Source organism: Malurus melanocephalus, unplaced genomic scaffold, assembly GCF_030028575.1.
Source record: "Malurus melanocephalus ecotype Western Australia unplaced genomic scaffold, MMel_1.1 scaffold_39, whole genome shotgun sequence".
NCBI lineage: Eukaryota > Metazoa > Chordata > Aves > Passeriformes > Maluridae > Malurus > Malurus melanocephalus.
Window position 1 is genome coordinate 883,034 of NW_026623271.1, and position 26,003 is coordinate 909,036.

Below are 26,003 nucleotides of genomic sequence, written 5' to 3' on the forward strand. Positions count from 1 at the left end.
CCTTCAGGGCTACTTAGAACCAGTAAGCAAATTAAGTGTATCGATTGCAATTTTGTTGGACTAACCCTTTTTTCTTAAGGAATAAACTTGATTCCTTTCAGTATGTGTCTGCTCAGAGTGATCTCTTTTCTTTTCAGCCATAACACAAAGACAACATCATGGCTGGATCCACGACTTGCGAAAAAGGCTAAACCTCCAGAAGAGTGCAAAGAAAATGGTAGGTGATTAAGTTTTCCTTGCTGCTTAGAGGGGATTTTCCTTTGTGTGTGTGTCTCTCTTTCAGTTCTTACAAAAATCAGGCATTTGGGGGAATGATGAAAGGTGTTTAATTGCTGCTTTGGTTAGAAGCCATAAGTGATACCAGTTCTCAGTGTGCCATGTGTTTCTGCTTTTTATTCCCCTTTCTGATGCTATCCAAAGCTGAGGATCACAAGTGTGTTTTCTGCCTGTTGTGTGTGTGACTCCGGGACTGACCCTCTCCCTCATCTCCTACAGAGAACTTTGGTCTGCAGAACAGAATCCCTTTTCAGATTCTGAGCTTTTAATCTACAGGCGATTCAATGCATAAGGGAAACTAGCAGCACCGTGGGAATATGAATATTGTTTGATTTGTATTTAAAGGTACAGTGCTATGCTATTTAGTAGCCAATTTAAACAAAATAGTGTCTGATAAAACAGGGTGTGGGAGGGAGAAAAGAGATCAGTGTCTGTCAGAGTTCAAGGCTGGATTTGGGGGGTACTACATTGCTAATGCTTTAAAATTTAAAAGCGTRTATACTGCTGAGGATGCTTAAAGGAGCTGTAGCTGTTGTGCAGGAGAAATTATTATACTGACCGATTCAGAGATATGAAATAATACAAATCATATCAAACTATCTTTGTGTTCAGTATAATTTCTAATTTTTCTCTGGTAAAGTTCATCAGTAATCAAAATCATTTAATAAAGTCAAAGAAATAATGTGTTGTAATCAATCTGTTTCTGATAAGGGTTTTTTTTCATTGTTTAATACTTCCATGTCAGTTCGATTAGAAGATGTAATGATTTCTAAAGACTGCTACTTATTTTACTGCCGAGAGATACAGAGCATTAAATGCATGCATGCTATGTGCATTAATTCTAAGCATTTTAAAATATTTTAAATGTATTAATAAGTTTTCCTGTACTGCATCTGATTTATTTTAAATTTTCCAAAATATATTCATGTGGTAAATGTAAATTCTGTTAACAGAAAGGAAACTCAGGGCTGATTAAGAGGTCACTGAGGAGTTGCTGACTGTATGAATTGCAGTGTCAGTGCTTTGGTAAAAAAATGTTCCTGGGTTGTTGGTTTTTTTTTTGTTTGTTTGTTTTTTTGGTTTTTTGGGGTTTTTTTTGTAAGTGGCTTTCTTTTGAAAGATTGCTATATTCTGAAAATCGCTTCCTTATTTCAGCAACAATTCTGACGTTCTCTTCTGACATCAGAAATTACATGTCTGAATGATTTTGTGATGCTTTTTCTAGCATGGACAGCATGAGCTCCCAGACTAAATTYTAGTGATTATAATTGAGGTGTGATACTGAAACAAAACAAGGGCACGGGAGCTTTGCTTTCTAAATCTCTCACATGATTTAAATGAAGCTGCATCTTAGCCTGCTCCTTAGAAAATACTAGTAGAAAAAGCAGGAAAAAAAAAATCCATCACTATCCATGGAGTAACATTGCACAGAGTTACTTGGGGTAAACATGTGTTGCTTTTTCTTTTTCCCTTTTATTTTTCTGTTAGCTGTTTTGTACTGATACCAGAACAGCAMTGAAATGTTAAAAATCCAAAAGTATCTGAAACAATTTAAAATGAAAATTGGAGCATTACAGAAAAAGCATTACTTTATAGTTGTTTGACTACTGAATTACTGAATCACTATAGTATGCTGGGTCATGTTGTTCTTTTAAGGTTGCTCAGGTCATTAATGCAAAGTACTTGGAGTGGYGCATAAAATACTTTAGGGAGAGATTTTCTATTCTTGCAATGATTGTTCTTGCAACATCCTCTCTTTTCTGAGGTTCTGTTGTTCAAAAGTGTCATTTGTCTTTTTTTTTTTTTTAATCCAATACCTGCAGAAGAGAAAGTTCTTCAAAATCACTTATATACCTTAAAATTACTGTACCTTGCCATGGAGGTCCAACACAAGGGACTTTGCTACAGCACACAGGGATTTGGAATTTTTGTTTAAATTTAATCTAACTTCAATAATTCATTTCAGCTATGGATTGGTAGATTTTTTTATGCCAAACATCTTTTCTGTTACACTTTATGCTTCATTCTGGCATATTTTACTTAGAGATACAAAATTTTAGAAAGACATTAGTGTTTAGATAGGAAATCATACTTACCTCGATGCTTTTTCACTACCTGCATAAGTCGTGCTTTTCATTGACATTCATTGTGTCACATCTGAAACTCGTATTGATTCTCTGAGATACATTATGAGGTCTTTATCAATCTACCAGATTCTGCTATCAGGTTTTCATTGTGAATAAACCAACTTTTGTGTTCCTCTTTCAGCGCAAATCCTTCCAAATCCTCTTCCATTCTTCCACCAGCACAGAGTTTCCACACCAGACAATGTCCAAGCAGAGTACAATATCAGAGTCCTGATGTTCTRGGCTCGTGATGTTGTGGGCCCCCTCTGTTCCAGGCATTTCCTCTCTTCCACTTTCAGCTCTTCAATACTCCTTTGCCAAATATRATTTCTTCATTGTCTCTGGCTTCTGTATCTGCAAATCCCAGTGCTTGCTCATTTCCTTTCACAAAATCTGAATCAACCTTCCAGCACATCCCCCCTCTTGAAAAAATTTTACATGCCTTTGCCAAGAGATTGACAAGCTCCACCAAGTCAAGCTTTCTTTACCTGCATGCTGCAGACACTTTCTGTTCTTCTTTAATGACATCTACTGCTCTAAATCCCTTTGTAGGTCAGGAGGTTTTAAGTGCTGATCTTTATTTCTGTCTCTCTCTCATGGAATTTCTGTGTGAGTTTCAGCAAATTACTTTGACTTTTACTCTGTCAGATCTGCTTAGATGGCAGGTCTTTGAAGCAAGAGCTGCCTCTTACTCTCTGAGTTTCATAATAGCAATAAGTACAAACACCTGGCAGTTCTACAATAACAGATKCAATTTTTTACACATTCCTGATTTCCTAAAAAAAAAATCTTGACCTTAATGGAAGTAATTGTGTTTTCTCAGCTGAAAACATAAATTCAATGTTTTTGTTTTCTGAATTTAAATACTACTTTTAAATGATTCCTTTTTTTTCTGCATCAAAATTGATTAAACAATTTTTATGTGTAGAGTACTACAGAAGTTATAATTCTGCTCCCTTTGCTTCTGTAAGAAGCAAAGACTCTGTGGTTGCTAAATTTCCTGTAAAATTATAAAACATAGCAGATTCATAGGCTTTGCATGATTACACGTATATTATGTGAGTGGTCTTCTAACAGAGTCTGCTCTTTAGGAGAGAATATGGAAAAGAATGACAAGTCCCATAAGGCAGTAAAAATTGTAGTTTAATATTGAAAGGCAGTTCAGCTGTAATGACATGAAATATCACAGGTTTTAGAAAATTAATTTTTCATTAAGAAATGTAGCAATTAGTTTTTTTCAAATTCTTTAATTCATTTTAGGGAATTTTTATTTCTGGAGAAAAATCAACATTTTCTTCTATATCCAATTTGGAGATTTAACAGCTGTTGAAATTTCCTGGGATCAGATATGTCAAGTTTCACTTATTTCTTTTAAAAATTTCACTAATTTCATCACTAATCCATCCCAAGCAGTAGTCTCYATCACTCTTAACCCTCTCTTTCTTTTTATGTCAACCTCCTTTCTCCTATCTCCTAGTTTTCAAGTACAAGTAGGCCTACAACTATAAATAAAACTTTGATTTCACCTAGYGTTCATCCGTCATCTGTCTTTCCATCTCCACTACACCCACCAACTTGACTGCAAAATATAGATGTTTATGTGGGGTGAGCTGAGTTGCCTTTATACTTCATTGACTGCGGGTGTCAGCTCTGTTTTGGCACTCAGAGGACACAGACACCTGATTCACATGTAAACACCTGTATGCAAACAGACTGCTGCATTTTGGTGTCTTCATCTTGGGCTGAACCCCACCCTCCTATCACCTTTTGCTGGGGTACGTATTCCCCACTCCTGTACTCACAGGCTCTCACTGCCCCACACAGCTCTTCAGAATTTGTCATTGGTTACCTGATTCCTCACTATGTTGCAGCAACAGGTACCTCTTATCTCTTACCTTTCATATTTTTGTTTTATAGATGTACTTGGGCACAKGCATGCTGGTTTTGTGTGTAAAGCATTAATTCTTGATTCCCTAAGACTTATTTTTCACTTGAAGCCATGTAGTGAATTTATATCTTATACAAATACAATTTGTGTTTTCCAATGCCTGGTAATGGCAACTTGTAGAGGATAAATACTTTCCTACAAATAGTTTTTTATTCRACTGTAGTAGTCTTGGGTTTGAAAACAAATCTTTCAGCAGACTAGAATACATGGGGTTGTGGGCCTTTTTGACTGATTGGATGTATCCGTATCAGAGATGTACATGTGAAACTTGGACAGACCACTGCTGTAGGAGCACTTCTAGAGGAGGAGGTGGAAAGAGGAGGAAGTGCCCTACACTGTTGAGTGAAAAAAGTCTTAGCAAGATATCTTACAACTCCAGATCAAGCCCCCGTCTCTGCTGAAGGAAGGATTTCAGTATGAACTGGGAGAGAAGGGTAGCCTTYGGATTTTGTCTAGTCCTGTGAGACCCTGAGCACTGTGTTTCTCCACATGGAATTCTGCTTGTTGCTTCCAACATCTTTTTTCTCTCAATGGCTAGAAAAATCTTTTCTTCTTTTCTGTATCTGCAAACCAGATTGGACTGTGCAGACTAGAAAGTGTCTGCTGAGCCTAGAGTATCTTTTGGAGGGGCAGTATATTTGTCTTTAAGATACCTTAATCTCAGCAAAATTTAGTTGAAAACTAACAACATATTCAGACTTTTACAGGGAAAATGTTACAAGCCTATAAAGTTTATTTCCCCAGGAAAACAAAGTAGAAAGTGATATTATTTTCAGAAAAGTAGGTTTTGATGAAAATAAGAATAAAAATTATACAAGTCATGATTGATATCTAATTCTATGTGCTAGTTACATTGTGTGTTAAATGATACCATTTGTTCTACTACAGTCAAGGGTTTACCAGCACTACTATTTTAAACCTTGTTTCCAGGGAATTATATTTGCTGTTGGAAATATGTTGAGGAGAGTCTCTTTTTTAGACTTTGTACCCGCACAGCTTAATTCTTTTCTTCAAATGCTGGAATGTTGTTGGTTATTAAATAGGTCACCGTATGAAATTAAGCTTTTATATAGAGTGAGACATGGCTATATATGAAGAGGCCTTTATTTATTTTGTCAGAAGTTCACATGTGTATTTTTTCAAGAAAGCTGTCTTGGAGAATTTTAGCTTAGTGGTAATTTATAACATGACTAAGCCAGAAATAAATAAGGACTGCATAAGTGTCTGTCTCTAATACAGTTTTCAGCCCATGGCAGCCATGCACTTCACAAATTTAGTTGGTCTGTGTTATCTTTCATTATTCCTGTTGGCATCAGTTAATAAAAAACAGCTGCTAACCACACTGAAAAAACCCTGTCTATCTACCTGTCCATCTCACATGAAATTTCAGAATTATTTTAAATTTCAGAAACACTTCACTGAAGCCATTTGAGGTCTAAACCTTAGTTCATATTTTCCATGAGAAGTAGAGAATCATTATGTCTCAATACAGAAATTAAGTCATTTCAAGTGGGAGGGGAAGAATTTTGCAAAACCACAGTGGACAGGAGGTGGCCAAGGGAGCACTCTCTCTTGGAAGGGGCAAACAAAAAATTACCCATTATCACGGATGTGGGAACCTAACCAGATATTTGCTGCAACATCTGATATTTGGACACCCAGTGCCTTGAAAAGGAATCCATCTTCCTGTGTTGGGAGTTCATTTGTGGGTAGGAAATCAAGCACAAAATGTCAAGCCAAAAAGGCTGCACAGTCAAGAGGGACATGACTGAAGACAGAAAAGAGGAAAGGTTAATTACCAGATTGCATCCCAATTTTTGATCTGTTCCTAAGTGTAGCAAAGGTAGAGGATCACATCCATCTAAGAGCCTGAATCTGGCCTGCTCTGCATCCTCTCTTGAGGACCAGTCCTCATTATTTAAGCTTCTTAAAAACATGTAGGTGGGTCTCTTTGCTTAATTTTAAAGTGGAAGTTTCTGCATTACAGGCTGGAACAAATACTATCCTGTAAGTGAGAAAAATGTGTTGAGTAAGATCCTCTGCCAGGTGGGATGCAGAATAGAATGTCAGATCAAACAATCCAGAGATATGACAGAGAGCAGCTCCAGAGAGGAGCATAGAGTACGACACTGTCCCTCAACATTTTAAACCATCCCTTCTGGGATGGGTTGAATTCCTGTGCCAAGAACTGTTGTTTTGTTTTCTTCCCAAGGGCAAGAAAGCAATTCTTAAARAGTTCAGCTGAAAGTGCCAGGCACTGATGAGTAATTTTGCAGCAAACTTTTGATACTGCTCTGCAAGCGCTTTTCAATTCAGACATCAAACCCTTTCCTGTTCCAGGCCTGAGTCACTTCTGAGCAGGGACTGCCCATCACGCGCTCCTGCCTGGTGGATTGTGATAGGAACAAATGACTGGGAATTAGGAAACAGATGGACAGACTACCACATTCATTTCCAGTTTTGACTTAAATCCAGGTGTTTCCAGATGATAAGAATACTGCACCTTTAAATCACAGAATTTTTACTTAGAACTCCTTTTTACAGATTCTTAACCCCATTTTAAGTATTATTTAATCAGTTTTGTAATGGAGCTGGCATTACTTGTGATAATATTGATCACAATTTTTTTCTGTCATTTTTTGACATACTGACCATGGTTTTCTCAGCTTGCATTTTCAATTTTGTGTTAAATTAAACCTTAACAAAATATCTTGAACTGTTATGACCTTTGGAAGGGCATTTCATGCTGGCAACACCATCTGGCCATCCATTGACCAAAACACCCGTCCATGCCAAACTCACAATAATGATAATAAAAATAAAGGGTCACCTTATTAGAGTTTCTTCCTGGGAGTTCAGAAGACACTTCTCTGGACAACCTGGTTCAGTGACATGGCTTATAAGGGTAATTCTTCATCCTTGGATAAATTTAAAGACAAAACAGCTGTCCACATGTACATGCCTACACCKTCTGTGCCCTGGGCAAGATTCTGGTACCTCCCAGGGGGAACTCTGGCATACAGTGAGGCTGCCTTGGAGCACACTTATCCATGTAAGAGATACAGCCCTATAAGCTGTAATGGACTACTAAGTATTACTTTGCCTTCAGAACCATTATAGTTTCTCAGTCTGACCCATGCAAATCCCTGTGGAGTACTAACGTTAATCTTAAATATAGTTGGTAATTGCAAGGACAAGAAGGAGTATTCTATTTTCCTTGATTATTCAGCAAGCATTAGGCTCTCTTGCACTCATTACTCCCATTGCTCACCCACATTGTGCATTTAAATGGGAAGATGCCCAGGACCCAGATGCATCCCACAGCTGCCTGCTGTCACAGCACACAGCCTGCAAGGATCCCTGCATTTGGAGGTACTGACAGCCCACAGTAACTCCTCCAGTAACCKGAAGATTTTAAAGGCTGCTAAATGCAGGTTGACGACGCTTCTAACTTGCCCTGTGGTCCTTCAAGAGGAAAACCACAGGCTTTCACTCTAATTACTTCAGGATGATATGAAAATAAATCACTTTAAATTTTGAGTTTTATGAAAGAGGGTCATGTAAACACACCTTTCATGTGGCTGTGAAGCTTATTTGCTTGTAAATTTTGAGATTCACAGCTGAAAAGGTTCCCAGAGATATTAAATATTATTTTTCCTAATGGCCCTTTATACATAAAGTATTAWAACAAGTATAACAAATGCCCCCTGTGAAGCACTGCAGCATGTTCATCAGTGGTGTAAGATACAGTGAAAATGCTTTTTTTTTAACAGCAGTAAAGGCTGATTATTATTTTGTAAGACTTTTTCAAATTATAATTTAATTTCAGAATAAAATAAACAGGTTCACCAGTGATGTACCCCAAAACAAAGCCAACAAACTGGAGCTAAAATGACAGTACAGTTTAAACTGCAGTGCAGTTGAAAGGTGGCTGAGACTCCATGGCCACTACAGAATATCTRTGGCTGCTTGAGTTCCTGCTGGAGCTGCTGAAGGTACTCACATCCAGTTTCTGAGAGCATCTCTTTTTCATTTTGCTGCCAAGTCAAATGGCTAAGCTTAAGTAGTTTTCAGCTGGATTGTGTAATGAAGTTTAGAAAGGGAGGGAGAGAGATTTTGTAAACTCATCAGGAGAAACAGAGCCAGATTTTTAACAATTCACATCTTTAATGAGCTATAAATTGGATTCCACTCACCACTGAAGCAAGTAGCAAAATTCTCATTGACAGCACAAGGTTGGTTTTTGCCACTGAAATGCAAACATGTGGTATGAGAATAGAGGTGGCCCAAAATATTCCTAGAATATTATTTTCAATGGTCCTGTTTTTTCACACCAAAAAGAATTTACACCACCACATTTTGCAAAGATCAAGGCCTTGATGCCAGTAAAGAGCAAAAGGTTGAAATTCCTTCTGAAATATTGTTTAATCATAAGAAATCAGCGTACATGATTTTTAATTTTATTCTCTCTATACTTTAATCCTTCAGTCCTTGACTTCTAAATGGCAATGAAACGTGATTGATTTAACAATGAGGGGCTTGTGGGATTATGTCATTACAATATGTCCAGCTACCTTCAGTTTTAATAATTCTCCTCCCTCTAACTTTTTATGAAAGCTCTTGTGTTTAACAGATATCATTAATGAAACAGGAATGTCAGTCTTCTCCTTTTTAAAAATTATTTTTCATAATCATCTCATTTTAAATTTCATCTAGAAGGTCATCAAATTTAGAAGCTAAAAACCAAATTGGTGGGGTTTAATGGAAATTTTGACTTGTTGCAAAGAGTGGTTGGCTATTTCCTGGCAATCATTTCAAAGTCCATTGCTGCCAAATAAGAAATACAATGACTTGCTAAAATCTCTAGTAAGAGTTGTTATTTTACAGATAGCTTTAAAGGTAGAGTATTTGTTCTTTTTTTTTCCATGCATTCCTTGATAGCTCTTTGCTTACARTGCATTGCAATTAAAGAGAAGTGAAGATGTATCCAAACCTTTCTGTTCCATGAGCAGCTGAGCTTCACATATACGGTTACCTCAGGATTTTGTCTTAATATGAAGTGAATGCCTTATATTTATGATTTCCATTTCTTTTTATTTTTGCAATGTGCTTTAAAAAAGTTCTCTGTTATTTTCCTTTTGTGACACCTGCTCTTTGATTCCAGCCTAAAATCCTYAAAGTGAGTGTTGGAGTCCCTGTTAAATAGAACTTGGAAATCCTGTCTGAGCACAGATATCCTGTATTTAAGATTTGACAGATAATGCAGCACTTTAAAAGCCTCTGTCTTTCATGACTAATACCCTTGAAGACCCAGTGGCAGATAATCACTGTTTGTGGGACTGGAAAAAAAAAAGTGGTAACATTTCAAGCTTTTTGAGAACTGAGTATCTGCCTGAGTGGGAGGAAGACACAGGCACTYAGTGTGTGGATGGTGGATATTACAGAAGTGTTGGGAAGGGAGGAACTGCATTTTCAGTATTCATAGTAGAAGGCTTTGGAATAGACTAAGTGGCTATAAAAGGTGGCAAGTATAAAAAGCAGAGATGTGGAGAATGTGTTGCTGGCTCTATAAAAATATATTTGGATTTGTGATGTCTTTAAACATTAGAATTATTTCAACATAGAAACACAAAGAGGGAAAAGTGTCTCTGGATATAAGGAAATCCTGAGGCCTGATAAAAGGACTGATAACAGGCTAACAGGCAGGATTCTGGAATCCTGACAAGAAATGTTAGAATTTGTTTCTATTAAACATCAAACCTTTATATGTAATTACATTCTACAGAATATAGTCTAATGTTTCATCAAAATAATAATTTCTGATTACACATTCTGGTGAAGCATTGGATCTTTTTGTCTATGCAACTGTAAAAATGAAAAGGCCATAGAAATGCAGAATGATTCCAGCTGAATGTAGTCACTTGCTATAAACACAAATGAGCCTTACTTACATATCAATRTGTGCACATTTCTGTAACCATGCAGATTCTGGTAACTCCTGAGGCTGGGAGGCCGCCCAGGGATCTTCCCTGTACAAAGATGAAGCACCCAGCTCTTCYGTGAATCTTCTTCATTCTGGTGCATGAAGAAGGGGGAAAGAGTCATACGAGGAAAAAAAATATATATATGTTACTATCAAAACTATTAACACTAGTGCAAACTAGCAATTTTGTCTGAGTAATTATCTAGTCTAGATAACATCTCACTACTGATAATCTAAACCTTTCCCATACTGACACTGCAGTGATAACCTTGCTCTGCTTCACTCTGGAGATAACTGAAAAGCTTCTTTTGTCTGCATACTTAAATGTACTGGATGGTGGACTTTGTTTCAGTGTACTTTTGCTCAAATAGACAAAAGAAAATTGAGAAATTTTTTCATTCTAGAATTTTTTATTTCATCTTTCAGCTCTGACCCACCATGAAAGAAATTAGTTGCTCTGTCCAAAAGTTTTGTTGTTTTGGAAGGAGGGAGCAAAGGTTAAAGCAGAGTCAGATTTAGGTCTTTAAAATACTTTTTTCCTCTTTCAATCCCAGCTGGATTTCTTTTATCTACTTTCTCTTAAGTAGTCCATGAGTTTTCCTTTGTACAAGAAAAGTCTTTGCTTAGAGAATTTAAAATTATAGTTAACCTTCTCTATAACAGGATATTTACTTGAGGGAGAAAGGTTTTCCTTACTGTGGAACACAATTCTCACAATTTTCACTCCTTTAACAAAATTTCAGTCATTTCAGTTTTCCTATGATAGAAATAGAAACACTTGATCCACTTTTTTTTCTGTTCAAAAAAGTGTCCAGATTAAGTGTATATCACTTTCATAATTAAAAAATTAAACACTACAGCATTTATTATGGTCATGTGCTACTGAATCTGACAGTGTCTGCCACTGCCCTTACAGGATTGAGCTCATGCTTTTCATACTACAGCTTTTGCTTGACCATCAATTTATCTTCAGCTTACATAATTTTCTTTTTTWAAATTTTCACCCTTGGACAAAGGGTGGACAAAGTCGGCTTCAGATATTTTGGGTCTGTTGTATTTTGTGTACTCAGACATCCRTATTTCAAGGGTTTCTGTCTGGAATTGATCCCCTGCTTTCCTCTGGAAAGGAATAGAGGAATCATTCAATTTCTTTCAGTTGTGGATGTGAAAAAGGACTGCCGTCATTGGTGGTTTGGGGGGCAGATGTCTTTGTAGGCTTTTTASTCTATCATTGTTTATTCAGTGGGTTTAGTGGGGACCATTAGGTTATTGCCAGTTGTAGCTCCATTAATATTCATTAAACCTGCCATTTTTTTCTGGTGCTCCACTTTGTGCAAAGATACAGACATTTTCATATTTTCTACCCCTAGTTTCTTTCTGTGGTCTCTTTCTGTGCCATGATATATCTGYTTGGGCATTCTGTCCCCACCACTACTTGAGTTTGTCTCTTCATGAAGAATATGCCTGTATTTGCAAGTTCTGCATTCACATACAAAACCATACARTGGTGCTCTGATGAGTACTGAAAAATGGGATGGAAAGAGCTTAGATTRTATGTCTTCCAAACTATTAAAGACATGACATGTAATACCAGCCAACATCATAGGGGACTTGCAAAATTTTATTTTTTTTTAATTTTCTGGGGTTTTTCCCCTTCATGTCTCTTTTTTTTCAACTTCTTGAAGGATTTTATCACCTTTAGTGTCTTCTCACCATCCTTCTGTTMTCGTGGTTTCTTATGATGTCTTATACTGCCATATTAAAAATCTCACAAGTACTTTATATTATTCATTAAATGTGGGTGTTAATTTTTGAAAAGTTTAATAGCAGTTTTATACTTTTGTTGCTCTAGTGAAATGATTGTGGCCAAGTAGAACAGTGTTGCCTATTGCTTGTTACACTGATTGCTGGAATTTGCACAACAATTTTTGTTTTAAAAAAATCCTGATTGTAGCTAGAAGGTATTTATTAACATGTGAATTTCTRTAAATAAACTGGACAAGTAATGCTCAATAAAAAAGTATAGTCTTAGATCTATTTCCATAAATGGCATTCTATTACAATTTCATTATGCCAAGCTCAAATTCTGTATTGTTTTGATAACTGAAGGTAACATATGGTTAAAAAAGTTGAATTTGGTCTAGCAAGGAGTAAAAGCAAATAATCTTTCCCCTCTAATCTTAATAGTGTGAGAAATACAGTTCTGAGGTTGAGGAACATTTGCCTTAGTAAAGAACTGAAGAATTTATTTTACCTGCACTATCATTAGGTAGGCAAAGGCAGAATTAGAATAAATTGATATGGATAAAGAATATTAATAAACAAACTTTAATCTCTTACTGAAGCATCAGTAAGATTATAAGTGACACTGTTACAAGAGAAGAAGGCAGCAAATCCTTGTTGTTGCTATTTTTTTAGATTAATTTTGAAAGAGCCCTTSAGATTTATTTTTTGTTTAAAGAAGCCCAAACAAACTCTCAGTTAGTGAAAGGCGATAGGGGACTTCTTCAAAACCCACTGAATGGCTTCTGTTGAAATCCACCGAAGAGCACTGGATTAGGTGGAAAGATTATACATCTATAAGACRGAGGATTTGCCTTTTTCTCAGTGTAAGCTTCCTTCATTGATTGACTTGAAGGGTTCCCTATTCAGATGAGGAGTGTGCTTTTTGAGATTTTGTTTATGCAACACCAAAKATTGTAATTATGCCCTCATGAATATTCTTCCCAGAGAGAACAATGTGCATTCTTGTGGCTGTGAAATCCCCATTTAAATTTTGTGTGCCAGCAGTGTTTATTCTGGATTGTTTATGCCTTTGTGGTAAACTTTCCTTCTCTCACTTCTAATTGTTTTTGAATGACTGTGGCAGCAGTCATTGGCAATTAATGACTGATGGGCAAATTGCATGAGTGCTGGCTTTGTTCCCATGATTACTGGGACACTCACAAAACCAAAATCAACACCGCCCCTGCCCCCCCTACACTTCTCTTCCAGACATCATCTCTGAGTTACTGGTCTGCTCATGTTTCCTTYATTTGTTCTTGAGGTGCAACAAAATGTAATAAATTTTCTCTCCTTGGAATAATTTTTAGTAATGACCAGACGGATAGAAAGCCCAGCTAGAATATTTTGTGTGTCAGGGTATTTTTTGTTGCATAGCTCTTAACCTGAGACATAATGGCAGATTCTTTTTCCTTTCCTGGATTGGTAAATGTGCCCCATTATTGCCACAGTAATTAAGTTAGGCATTGTTGTTACAAATACAAAAGGCTTTGAAAAATCAGTAAGAAAACCTTGTAAATGTTAGTCTGGTCGAACGGTGGAGCTGATATTTATATAACGTTCTTTTTTGCAAAACAAAATCTGTCTTCCCTGGAAGGATAATTGTCCTTTATGTTCCTGTTGCATGTGCAGCATTATACAGATGTGGTGAACTTGCACAGACTTCAGAGTGATTTCATGGTTGCTAATGTGGTTAATTTTATACTTATTATGAATATTTATATTAATTATTTATACTTATATTTTGTGCAATATTGAGGGCATGCTTATCTCGTCCTACTGACCTAGTCTAGCTGTTTCTTCCATTCTAATCACCATAAATTATGAGCTGTAGGTTCTATGTATTGCTACCCTTCTCTCATGTATGGAGATCTCCCACTGATGTTGCTGTAGGGAGCTATGTAACAAAAGGGGAATGCTGATATTTATGATCATGTGCAGTTGAGAGGAGATGTTTGAACTGGGAATATTGCCCTTCAGCTTTTGTTGTTGTACACTGCCTTTCACATGACTGAGTGCCCCAGATGAGATTTCATACAAACTTGAGTTTGAGGTTGAAATAATGCTATAGTGAATTTGACCCTTCTGAGAAATTAGTCCCAACTATTATGTTTTAAACATTATGTGTGGCCAAATCTAGCGCAGCTTTGCATATATTCGTATACACAAAATTTTGCAACACCAAGCAAAGCAAGATAAGCTTTAAACTGGTTGAAAGAATTTTGAATTTCTACTTGGAATTTCTCCTTCTRTGTAATGCATTTCCAACCCTGTTAATCTTTGAGTTTAATGCCAGAGATATATWTTCTCCACTAACTTTAAACATTGCCTTTGGGAATTGCTCATCAAAGGAGTTAAACTAAAAGGATAACTGTRATCAGGTGTTCCTAGGCTGCTTAGTTCATACAATGTGGATTTTTGTCATGCTGTKATGATTCCCCCAATGAGAGATGAGACACACTTTGCTATCGTTAAAATTAAAATCACGTATGGTTACCTCAGCTTGAATTTTACAGAATGTATAAGGCTTTAACATAGTTTTAAGTTGTATTTTTTCTTTGTAAAGTATTTACTTTTTTTTTTCTTGGAAGATAAGGGAAGTCAACTCCCTTGAACTTTCCGCACCAGAATAATTCACTAGGGTTGTCTAAAAGCGACTTTATACATTGCAGTTCTTTCAAGCATATTCAGTGTCCRTATTTTTCATGGACTGTGGTCAGAACTGGGAAAATATAGTCCTACAGAAAGGTTTCTTAAATATTTGGATTACGAATTTTTGGTCYAAATTTATGTGTGATATTTTTCCAGAAAAACTAGACATGTCCATAGTTTGAAGGCAGTTTTTATTCCTGGAAAAATGAAACAGAGTTTTTTTCCCCTTTTAGCAAATATATGAGTTGTTTTAAAAAATAATGCACCATTAAGTGAATTAGGGCTATTTGCTTCTATTAGCATGTTAGAATTAGAATTAGAAACAGAATTCTGGAGTCTTTAGTTGTGATTCTGTAGCTGAAGGAAAGTTGCAATTTAGGCTGAATTAAGATAAATTCCTACTTTACACATAGGGAGTACAACATAGTAAGAGCACAAAATCTGTTTTACTGGCTCAGACTAGCTCTCTGTCTAACGTGTATCCTGTCTCTAAGTACTGCTTGGAGCAAATGGTTGAGAAAAGACTGCAAGAAACAAAGCAGGCATAATCTTCTCCCTCTTGCACCTGCCTACTCCCTATCTCTCAGTATGTTACAGAATCCCTGAGCTGGTGGTGGACTCAGGATCACTGTGCTCCTAGCTGTCCTTTATAAATGTGGCTAATTCCTCTCTAGAGCCATTTAAACTTTCCCAGCCTCTGCAAAATGTTTCATATACTCATATATTCATCATCATCATATCCCTTTATGTGATCCTCCAGCAGGAGATTTCTAGTCCACAAAATCTCACATTGGAAAATGAGGTCTTCCAAATCTCTGAAGATGTTATCTTCCCRCCCTGCACCTCTGCAGGTTCTGCTACCTACTTTTGGGGTTAAATGACCAGAACTACACACAGTGCTTGGGGTGTAACTAWTGATGGCATAATGGTATTTCCTGTTTCAGCTTCCATTCCTTTCCTGAGTTTGCTGACATTCTGCTTGCTTGCTCACTACCCATGGGCTTTAGCTGGTGTCTTGAAGACCTTTTCTCTGAGTGGTAATACTACTTTAGAGCCCATCATTACRTATGTGKGCATGCACAGTTAGCATTATTTTYCTCTTTCTGCATTTCTTTGCATTTATGGAGATTAAAATTAATCAACCATTTTAACACTCAGTATTATGAGATTGTTCTTCAGGTTCTCACAAGCAGTTTTAATTTGATTATCTGGAATAAGCTTTCAGAGTCTTTCATCAATATCTCAGAATCAGGAAAGTRGCTTCAGAATCAAAAGATCTTGAGAAGGAATGTGTGGCAACTTTTATTTACCTTCTTTTTGCTTTATCCCTTAAGATGATTATTTGTATAATTTTATCCACCAGTAAAATGGACTAAAACTGTGCTAAAAGAGCCAAAAAGAGAGTTAATACAATAATTTTGTTTCTGAAATGAAAGCTTTAGGAGTGCATGGTAACAGCAGCTCTGTTTAATTAGCTAAATTTAATTACTCCACAGAAATGAAATCAGCTGGCCAGCTTAGCAATGGAAAAGAGGGATATTGGAATCCAAGGCTGGACACCACTGACTCTTTGTATCTGTAGACACCTCCAGAGGGTGTTTCACGTCACCCTTTGCTTTTGTGCTAAATCAGATGGATTTCCCTTTTGATACCCCTGTATACCCAGGTGGATCTGAAGGGAATCAGCAGGGATTSACTCTGAAAGTGACATGGAGGGCTTTGAAGTACATGAGATGCTTCTCACTTCAGTCTTGAAAATCTACAGAAATAGCCTTCCCCTTTATAGGTCCTGAGGCATCTCACCAGGGGGGGAGATTGACAGAGAAATGTATTTAGTGTGGAACCTCCAGTAAAATTGGTCTGAAAAAGCAGCATCAGCAGCCATTACCTTCCTTTTCTTTTGCAAGACACATTGAGCCTTTTTGCACATTCCTTTATTCCCAAGCAACTCCTGTTGATGCTGTGCTACTGAAGAGCTCTGTAAGGGGTGGACAACAGCCAGATTTGCTAGGAAATAGGCTTCTGGCTTCACTCTGTTGCTTTGAGAATATTTTCTAGAATCTACTAGGTGTTTTTTCTTAAAGGAAATACAGTTATGCTGGCATAGAGCCTGGAGTCAGGACTGTGTTTGTTTAAAACTGCAGGTAAATGGGAAATCTTGTAATATATATATTATGTGCATACACACAATTTTTAGTTTTGAAAATAATTTTCCCATCTAACAACTTCGTAGAACTTGAATGAAAGAATAAAAATTTGGGACTAAATTTAAACTCACTTCATCCAAATTTTGAACATTGAAACATTATTACTTTAGTAATATTAAAAATGTTAACTGCTTTTTGAGAGTAATCATTTTAACAATTACAGGAAAAAGAACTTGGAGCTTTAGAAGATTTTGCTGCTGTTTTATATCTCCTAAATAACCTTAAACAGCATAGAGAAATTGAAAAAGAAAACTCTGCTTTAAGGGAACCTTTTGAGAAACAATGGTAATCTTTAATTGCAACTTAGTGACCCAGTACCTGATTTACTTTSGTTTATGAGGAGTTTTTAATACTCAGAAATTTATACTCATTTGTAATATATAAGCATCACAGTTTAGTGAAACTGTCCTATAGCTTGGTAAACTGCAGGACACTGCATCTGGGAGTTTCTGAATAATTTATCTGAAGTAATGAGTATCATCATGTGATGCTGTATCAAAGCAACTGCTCAAGTGAAAGCCAGCTGGGTACAGCCGTTGTATATCAAATAGCTGCTTGAGTTGTCTCTCTGGAAAAATTAGAGAACATAATGAGCAAATTGCAAAACCTGGGGAGCAGCCTCCATGGATACCTATTAGCAAGAAGTAATTTGATTAGTGTGAAATCTGTAGAAGTTCATTATTTACAAAGTTTAGTAGTGTTATAAGAGAAATGCATGTCTATATAAACACATCTATTTGTACAAYATGGACATAAAAATATATGAAGTTGAGACGAGTACTAGATGTACTTGTTTTTCTGCATCAGCTTTTTGAAAGTGTAATAGAGTACTGGCTCAAAATCTAAAAAGGACTCATTTTGTTCCCAAGAGTAACTTTTGRGTTGTTCCCAAAAGGCTTTATACAGTCTCACTGAAAGTAATTGCTTCAAACACAAGATCSAGGAGAGTCTGAAAAAAACAGGTTTGCTAAGGAAAGATGCACAGCTCTGTTGAGTATTTGATGCTTTTATGAGGCAGGTCTGTGGAAAGTGCCGTTTGTGCTCACTCTGCCTGATGCTGACCAGGAATACAGAGACATGACGAACAGAACTAAGAGAAGGACAGAGCTACAGAATTCTCAGCAGAGTCAACAGATTCTGCAGCTGGTCTGCATCGCTCAGGATCAAGCCATGCTTTACACATTATAACTGCTTTTACTAGCTTTTCTTCTGGTCTCCAAGTAAATCTAACATCAGAGTGGTTTAACAATGAAGTCATTTATGACACCTTTTGGATCCACAGTTTTAGATCACAAAACCAATTTGAGGATCTATTTCTATCAATAGCTTTTGTAGCTATGGTGAATTGTTGTTTTTTTTTGGTTTTTTTTTCCTGAGAGACATGAGAGAAATACTGCTTCATAAGGTTGTCATTAGCCTGGGAAAAAAGAGGCCATTGATTAGAGGCATGAATAGAATGGCTTGTAAGCCAAATTACCAGTTGGGGATTCCCGAATGGCCAAGGGCACAGCCTGTCTGATCTTAGCAAAACTCTGCATTGCAGTGGGGAACTCTCTAAAGGATGCATTATCCTGTGATGTTGACCTTAAATCAAGACTTGTTTGGAGGAAATAAAGCAAAAGGCTTTCATTTTCAATAACAGATTTGTAATATGCTATTTCAAATGTGATCCAAAACCACAAAAAGTCTATAGCAGTTCCTGGTGACAGGCATATTTTTAAAATATGTATATATTTACTAAAAACATATTATAAACAAAAAATGTACATTGGATCATTCTTACATGTCTGCCTTATATGAAAGCAAAAAGGTATCCTTCTATAGAACATAAAATGTGAATATTGCATCATTATTCTATTACATGGGAGTTTGAAAGTGGAGGACTGCATAAAAATTCTCTTCTTTATACTAACATAAAGCAATGACACCTTAAATTGTAAAAATAGCCTGAAAAAAAAATCCATGTTCAAAGATTCTATTAATTCAAAGATATTTTATGAAATGACAAGGTGGAATCTTTAGCTATCCAAAGACCTATTGATATTCTGTTTCAATTCTCTTTGCTAAAAACATAATATAAACCTCAAAGGTGTATTGGAGCATTCTTATAATTTATTGAATTTTGCTAGCTYRTWTCTTCCTAAAGGAATAAATGTTAGYAAATTTCCTGACCTTAATGTGAAATGGTCCATTCCACATATATGTACAGAAGYGTGCATCATCAGTACATCAACTTGTTTACAACTTAATGATGAAAGATAAAATTAAAAGAAAATAATTAATAAAAGAAATTTACAGTACTTACAGGCTGAATGAAGCATTTTACATTTATTTTCTCTTTTTGCTTTTTATGTCATGAAGGTTTACTGCATCAAAATGAAAAGGACAAAACTGATCTCTTTAACAAAATCTAATTTGGCCTACAGGTTTTGGACCATTACAGGAACACAGATATTTGTAGTAAAAGTCCACACTATTGTGATTTCTGGAATGTCGTATTAATGATTCTAGTTAAATTGCTAAATCTGTGATGAGAAAATAGAGCTTTCATTTCGACCTGGGAATGTCATCCATTAACCTTTTAAGAGGGCTTACATCAGCTAGCCATAAGTAGTTCATTGTGGCACCAAAACCTTCACTGAAATCTTAAAATCCATTTGTCAGATTACCAGTTAACATAGATGGACAAAGCTCAATAACAAATTTTGAAAAAATACTTTTACAGGAGCTTTAAGCACACTATCCTAAGAACCACAAGGTACTCTTCCAACGTCCCTTTTGTGGAAGGTGAGGTTGGTAAGTGCTCTGTAAGAGTACACTGTCTATTCTTCAGAGAACGTTGTAGTGGTTGCTGCTGTAGTGGTTGCTGTTTGAGGAGCTTTTACCTATTTTGTTTTCCTCCTGGATCCCACATTGGTATTGTTCTGTACTACCCCTTTTGCCAGTAATTGGATTCTGAATATTCTCTGATTCCCACTCCTTCCCCTGGCAAGGCAAGGCAAAACAAAGATCCAACACAGTCTACTGGCTCCTGGAATTATTAGTGTTAAATCCTCTATCACCACTGGGCTGAAAATTGAGTTATTTATTATCAATTTGAATGGCRCTCTGGAGTTCCACTACACTTAGCGCTGCACTACTTTCATTATAAAATCAATTTCCTGGAGATGCCTATCTCCATTGGTTTGATATATACCACACTGAAAGTTGGCATAGGGGTGCTGGTGCTCTTCCAAGGTAGAAGTATGGACTGCTGAAGAGGATGTGTAGTTAAAATAGGGAAAAGCAATAGATTTCCTGTGTTTCAGACTGGCTGGTGCTCTCTGTGCCTAAAGGACACATCTCAGTGATTTTTCACTTAAAAGTCACCATTCCCGCTTTGGCTATGTAAGGAATCACTCCCATCTATCCTGTCTTTCAAGAAGCACCTCCTGATTAATCCCAGCCATCCTTTTTCTCTCACCTCTCAGTTGTCCTTCAGTGAGTATTTTCCCAAGAATGCAATTTAGACTCCAGGTTCTTCAGTAACYTCCACCACTCCGCACTGAGGACGCGGAGAATCAGAGCTCCTTTTGGAATCACAGATCTGGGCTGCCTGGCTCAGAGAGACCCATGTTTTCCTGGAGTCATCTATCATTGTAGGCACCCCCTGCCCTGCGAAGGGAACTGCTGTGCCCGGCTCTGAGCAGCCAGGTTCGTGTGCTGCCAGAACACAGCAGGCTCAGCCACTCTGGGCTCAAAACCGGGTCACCTGYATCCTGCAGATTTCAGACTGGGAAATCCCCACAGCAACAGAGAATCTAAAATTTATTCAACRTGGAAAAGTTTATAGCTGCCTTTGCTTATGCTCTGGCAATGTCAGTGCAATCACAAGGTTACAGGAACAACAAGGACACTACATCATGCTATTAATACGTCTGGTTTGGGGCTTTTTTAAGAGGATTTTGCAGCTTTAACAGTTTTATGTGCCTACAGATACTCTTAGTCATGGATTTATTAGGATATTTTTTCTCTTTAAGTATTATTAGATATATCTTCAGAAATGGGGTTTAAACCTGTCTCTTTTGAGGTAATTTAATGTGTATAGAAAGCCCAACTTTTCTTCCTTTAGACTAGAGACCTACTTCAACTCTTAATCTGTTTATCATCCTCATAACCTTCCTGTWACTCATTTCTGTTCATCCTGTTTCCTTTTCCATCTCTCTTCCCCTCCTCACCCTTTGAGTGATCTTAGCAGATGCTAAAGATGTCAGGCTGATAGCTCTGCAGATACCAACTCTGTCTTTATCAGACTTTAAAGATGTTGTTAATTCAAGAGTAAGCAATGTCAGTGCTATATCACAGATTATCTGTCATGGACTTTATCCAGGCCCCTATTTAGAGAAGGAAAATCTATACTCCATGTTCTTTATCTTCCTCAGTGGTGACTGCTGAAATATTTGCAGATTGACCACTGATGATGAATTGGTATGTAACAGGTGTATGCTAATCTGCWTTGTGTCATTGTGTCAGAAGCTCCATGTTTGATGGTGGTTGGGCTRTTAACCAATTACAATCATGGTTGTTTAGTATTTGCACCACATAATGCCCCAGATAAACCCACTATAAATGAATCACTAAAAGCCTGAAAGCCACAAATGCTGAGGTAGTTAGAAARATACTAGACAGAATGAAGAAAGAAGGAAATAGTGATTTTTTTTGGTATAATTTATTAAAAACTGCTCTAATTCCCTCTTTTTATAACAGTTTAACTTTTACATATTTTCCTTTTGCTTTGTGTCATAAACCACGCCTATTTTCTCCTGCATTTTTCCTTTTTAATAAGTTCTACCTATGTGTTTCCTTGTTTGTTTTTTATTCTTTTTTTTTTAATTCCCCATTTCTTCTTGTGTTTCTTTTAATTGATGGGCAATTGCCCATCATCTCTCTTTCTTTGAAGTTTATCCACTCTAAGCCCCYAATTCTGTAGCCTGCCCCTGGATTTCTGCAGACAGGTGCCTCTGCCCAGGCACAGACCAGTGAGGTACAAGAAGTGTACTGATAATGGTACAGATGTCATTATTCTGCCTTTTGTGTGCATGTAAATTGTTTCGTTCTCTCTGTGATTATTTTTTCCCCTAGATCCCGGTTGGGTTTTCTTGCTTAACAAGTTCCTCAGACAGAGGATGTCCTCACTAGGCAGACAGCCATAAAATCCTTCTGTAGGGAAGGAGGCTGCATATTTTCAGTGCTGGACATTTAGTGTGATTTCTATTCAGTAGACCAAATTAAAACTCAGAGGACAATTTTAGCTCTACTAGCTTCCCATTCCATCATTTCAAGAAAATGTTTTGGCTTTAGGGTGTAYAAAGCTAAAAAAGCTTTACCATTGTTTATCAAGCTACATACTCTAGTTTCAGGAGTATTACCTTCCAAGGAAAGAAAACTTATGGTCTAGTTTTTCTCTTGTTCTAATAAGAGATAGATGAATGCATTAGTGCATGAAAATAATCCTTACCTGTTCCTTTTATTTGTTTAAAACAACTGGTGAAAATCATCACTATGAAAAAGGCCAACATCGGCYTAGAAATTTGAGATGTCAGATCCACCACCTTTTTAGAATCTGCTGTTCMGGCACTGAAGGTATTATTATACTAAATTATCTGTATACATTTAAATTTAGAGCTTGGCAATTGGCAAAAGAGAGCTTKACTGTTATCTAATGACGTGTCCTAAGTTATTGAGCTGTTAAATTAAACCTTTCCTGTTATAATGCTGATAATCAATACTAATCAATATAATCAATAATATTTGTGTCAATTTGCTGTGTAATCTGAAGTCGGGGCAAAATTATGCTTGTATTATATATTTTTCTTTTAAATTTGTTTTTTACATCAATTTAATTCTGCAAGCACTATCATCTTTTACTGGGCAGATTTACTTTGCCGTCTAGTCCTAAACTGTAGCTAGTCCTAACCATCTAGTCCTACCTTAAGATCATGTGTATCAACATTCTGAAGTCTCTGACATGAATTTCCTCACACCCAAGGAGCAGTCTGAACCCACCCATGCTTTTGTCTTTGCAATTCCAAAATGCATCTCACAGCTATTGTCAGACTTTGGGGGGACGTAGCAGTAGAAAGCTGCTCCAAAATCCTGCTGGTACCACAAATACCATTGTTCAGCAATTTCAACCTTTTAATTGTCTCTTAAACTTGGGCTCCCCATTAAATGATCAGCTTTTAGTCACCTACAAGTGCAATCAGTCCTATTCCCTGCTAAAAGATGGTGGCAGTTAACTTGTTAAACTTTGCACCTGTTTGAGGRAAACTTATCCAGCAAAACCATGTCTGTGAGTGGTGCACAAGCAAAGATTTGATTGTACCTTGAGTTTCACCTTGGCTCTCTAGGAGTGCCTGGTGCTTTATTCTCTACAGAATATMTAAAAATACATTTCAGACCCTCCCTGAGTTGGGCAGGGTTTCWTTCACCTGAGAGAAAGGAATCATCAGATGATGATAAGGCATAACGAAACAGCTTCATTAAGTGCATGGATAGAATATGTTTTGTGGTCTCTCACCTAGACTTGCAGCACAGACCTGTCCTTAAAACTTCTGACAGGAAAGTACCGAGACTTTTGAMAAACAAGTCTTTTGTACCAGGTTCTTCGTCACAACGAACTCTAATTCAGTAACTTAGTGTTCATCTGAATACAATGAGTAGTCAATCATTTTTCATTTAATAATTTAACATGTCATTTTTCCAGTKTGCCACTTGCAGCTGGCATTTTTGCAATACATTTTATTTTTCAGACATCATTTAGTGAATCACTAGATAGAGCAGCTGTGACAGCTATCCATTAATTATATCTCTGTATGAAAGTCTAATGAAAATACGACTTTCAAGGGAAAATCTCCAATAGTGCCAAACTAGTGGTAGTTAAACTAGCACTATCTGGTAGTTGAATAAATATTTGTATAGAGATTCCCATAGCTGTGTTAACCTCAAATATTATGTATTAACAATTTGCCTTTGGGACAAGAATGAAGAAAAGCAATGGAGTTTTTATGTCTCAATATTARTTAGTATTGCCTTGATGTACATTTGCACTATGCCAATCACAGGCAATCCAAAATCACCCACATGTGTGCCATGCCCTTCCCCTTGATTTATGCCAAGCAGCACTTCAACATTTTAAACACAGGAAAGTAGACAAGCTACCTACTTCTGTCTGTTCCAATTTATAAAAAGTGAAGTGAGAGTAATCAACAAGGGTCTAGAGGTCTTTTAAGATAGTARAAAGTGGGTGACATGCAAGCTGGAAGCAGCTATTTGGCTTCACTGGAACCAGAAACTGAAATCAGAATGCAATACATAAATGCATTCATAATTTTCTATCACAACTCTCCGTAGTCTTGTGACTCCCCTTTCCCCAACAAGAACACATCTGTGTGAAGTTAGATAGGATCAATCTGGGGACACATTATTAACCCAAAGGGCAGACTCTCCCTGTGGGCTGGGGCTAAAGACCCTGCAAACTGCAGCCCTTTCGAGGCAGGCAGAAATGAGGGGAGTTTAATTATGCAGACACCTACACAAGGGATGCCCGGGTCTTGGAGGGATTCCCAGGAAGATACATAAAAGCCTAATTCAGTTGGTTTCTATTACAATCTCATTCAAGAGTCGATAGACTGAAGCTTATGCTGGGGAGGAAGACCTGTTTCATTGATTGCTGGAACTTTCTCATCATCTGTTTGGTACAATTCTRACCTTTTCCTAAATGAAATGGAAACTTTTCAATTTTCTCATTGAAAATAGATGCAAGTGCTGTCAGCAGGAGCCACAGACATACCATTTCTGTCAACTTTGTGATTTTCCTGTCAGTTTTTTTCTTTTTGTTACTGGTACGCCATAATGCTGTCAGCTTTTATTCTTTGAACAAAGCCTAGCAAGGAAGTTTTTGTTGAAATGTGATTATTCCTTCCACTGACATAGATGGGGACTGTTCCCACTTACTTCTGATTCTGTAACCGTGCTCCTGAAACTGCCATCCTTCACCTTGCTGGGTTTTTTTCACATGCCAAATATTTTCTAAGGGCTGGCAGAATTCCAGGGAAAGAGCTGCTGTGTTCCTGCTGAAATCATGATCAGAYATCCAGTGTATTTCAGCTGCAGTGCATTCAGGCATAGATTTYTGCTTACCACAAATACAGAATATTGCTTCACTTTGTATTAATTTTTTCTCCATAAGCCACAAAAATGAGTTTCACTATGGCTACATTTAGAACCCATTTCTCTTTAAATGCTGGCCTTTTTCTATTCCTCCTAGTGGGAAAACGGAGAATTAGTATCATAGATTTATTGACACCAAATTTGATACTTCACAAGAAATAAAATGTCTATTAGATTTTCTCTTGGATGGYTTCAGTATGCCCCAAAGTCTGAACMACTTAACATCCATCTCATCCATTATATGATACCACTCCATCTCTGATACAGCAGATTTCAGCCTTCAACACAGACAGCAGGTATGAACCTCACTTTTCATCCKGGTCTGACTGGATGTGCAGGAGCCTGTCTCTCTTCTGTGAACTCAAATTTTACAGACTGATTGGTTTCATTTATATGGGAAAACAATAAAAGCATCTATAGTGTTTTTGGAAATCTAAATGGATCCTTCCTGCTTTCCAGAATTTGATTGCAAAGAATCAGTAATATGGTGCATTTCTCTCCCTGTCACTTACCTCAGTTRAGATCAGGGAATTCTGATGGTAATGCATCTGAAATAATTGATAATCAACAAATATAAATTKATATGTAGTTCCTCGTACACTTGATACATAATTTCACCCTTCTTTTAAGGGAAAGGGATGGAGAAAAACAAGATGGAGGAAATAGGGRTGGAGAGGTGGCAAAACAAACTTAGAGAGGCCTGTCCAAAGGAAGAGAGAGAGTCCAGGTAAGCAGAGCAAAAYAGTGAGACCAAGGGCCTTGGTTTAGGAAACAGCCACAAAAAGAGACATGAAACTTTCCTTTAAAGAGCAGGTCAA

The 26,003-nt window shown here is 37.0% G+C and overlaps 1 protein-coding gene across 3 annotated transcripts in view; it reads left to right on the forward strand.

Moving 5' to 3' along the window:
- The window catches only part of MAGI2 (membrane associated guanylate kinase, WW and PDZ domain containing 2), a 691,018-nt gene that overhangs the window by 473,427 nt on the left and 191,588 nt on the right, over window positions 1-26,003 (forward strand). For all 3 annotated transcript variants that reach the window (XM_057364469.1, XM_057364467.1, XM_057364468.1), the window contains one exon: window positions 138-217. In XM_057364469.1, coding sequence (XP_057220452.1) covers window positions 138-217 — 80 coding nt within the window. The remainder of the gene's footprint in view (window positions 1-137; window positions 218-26,003) is intronic.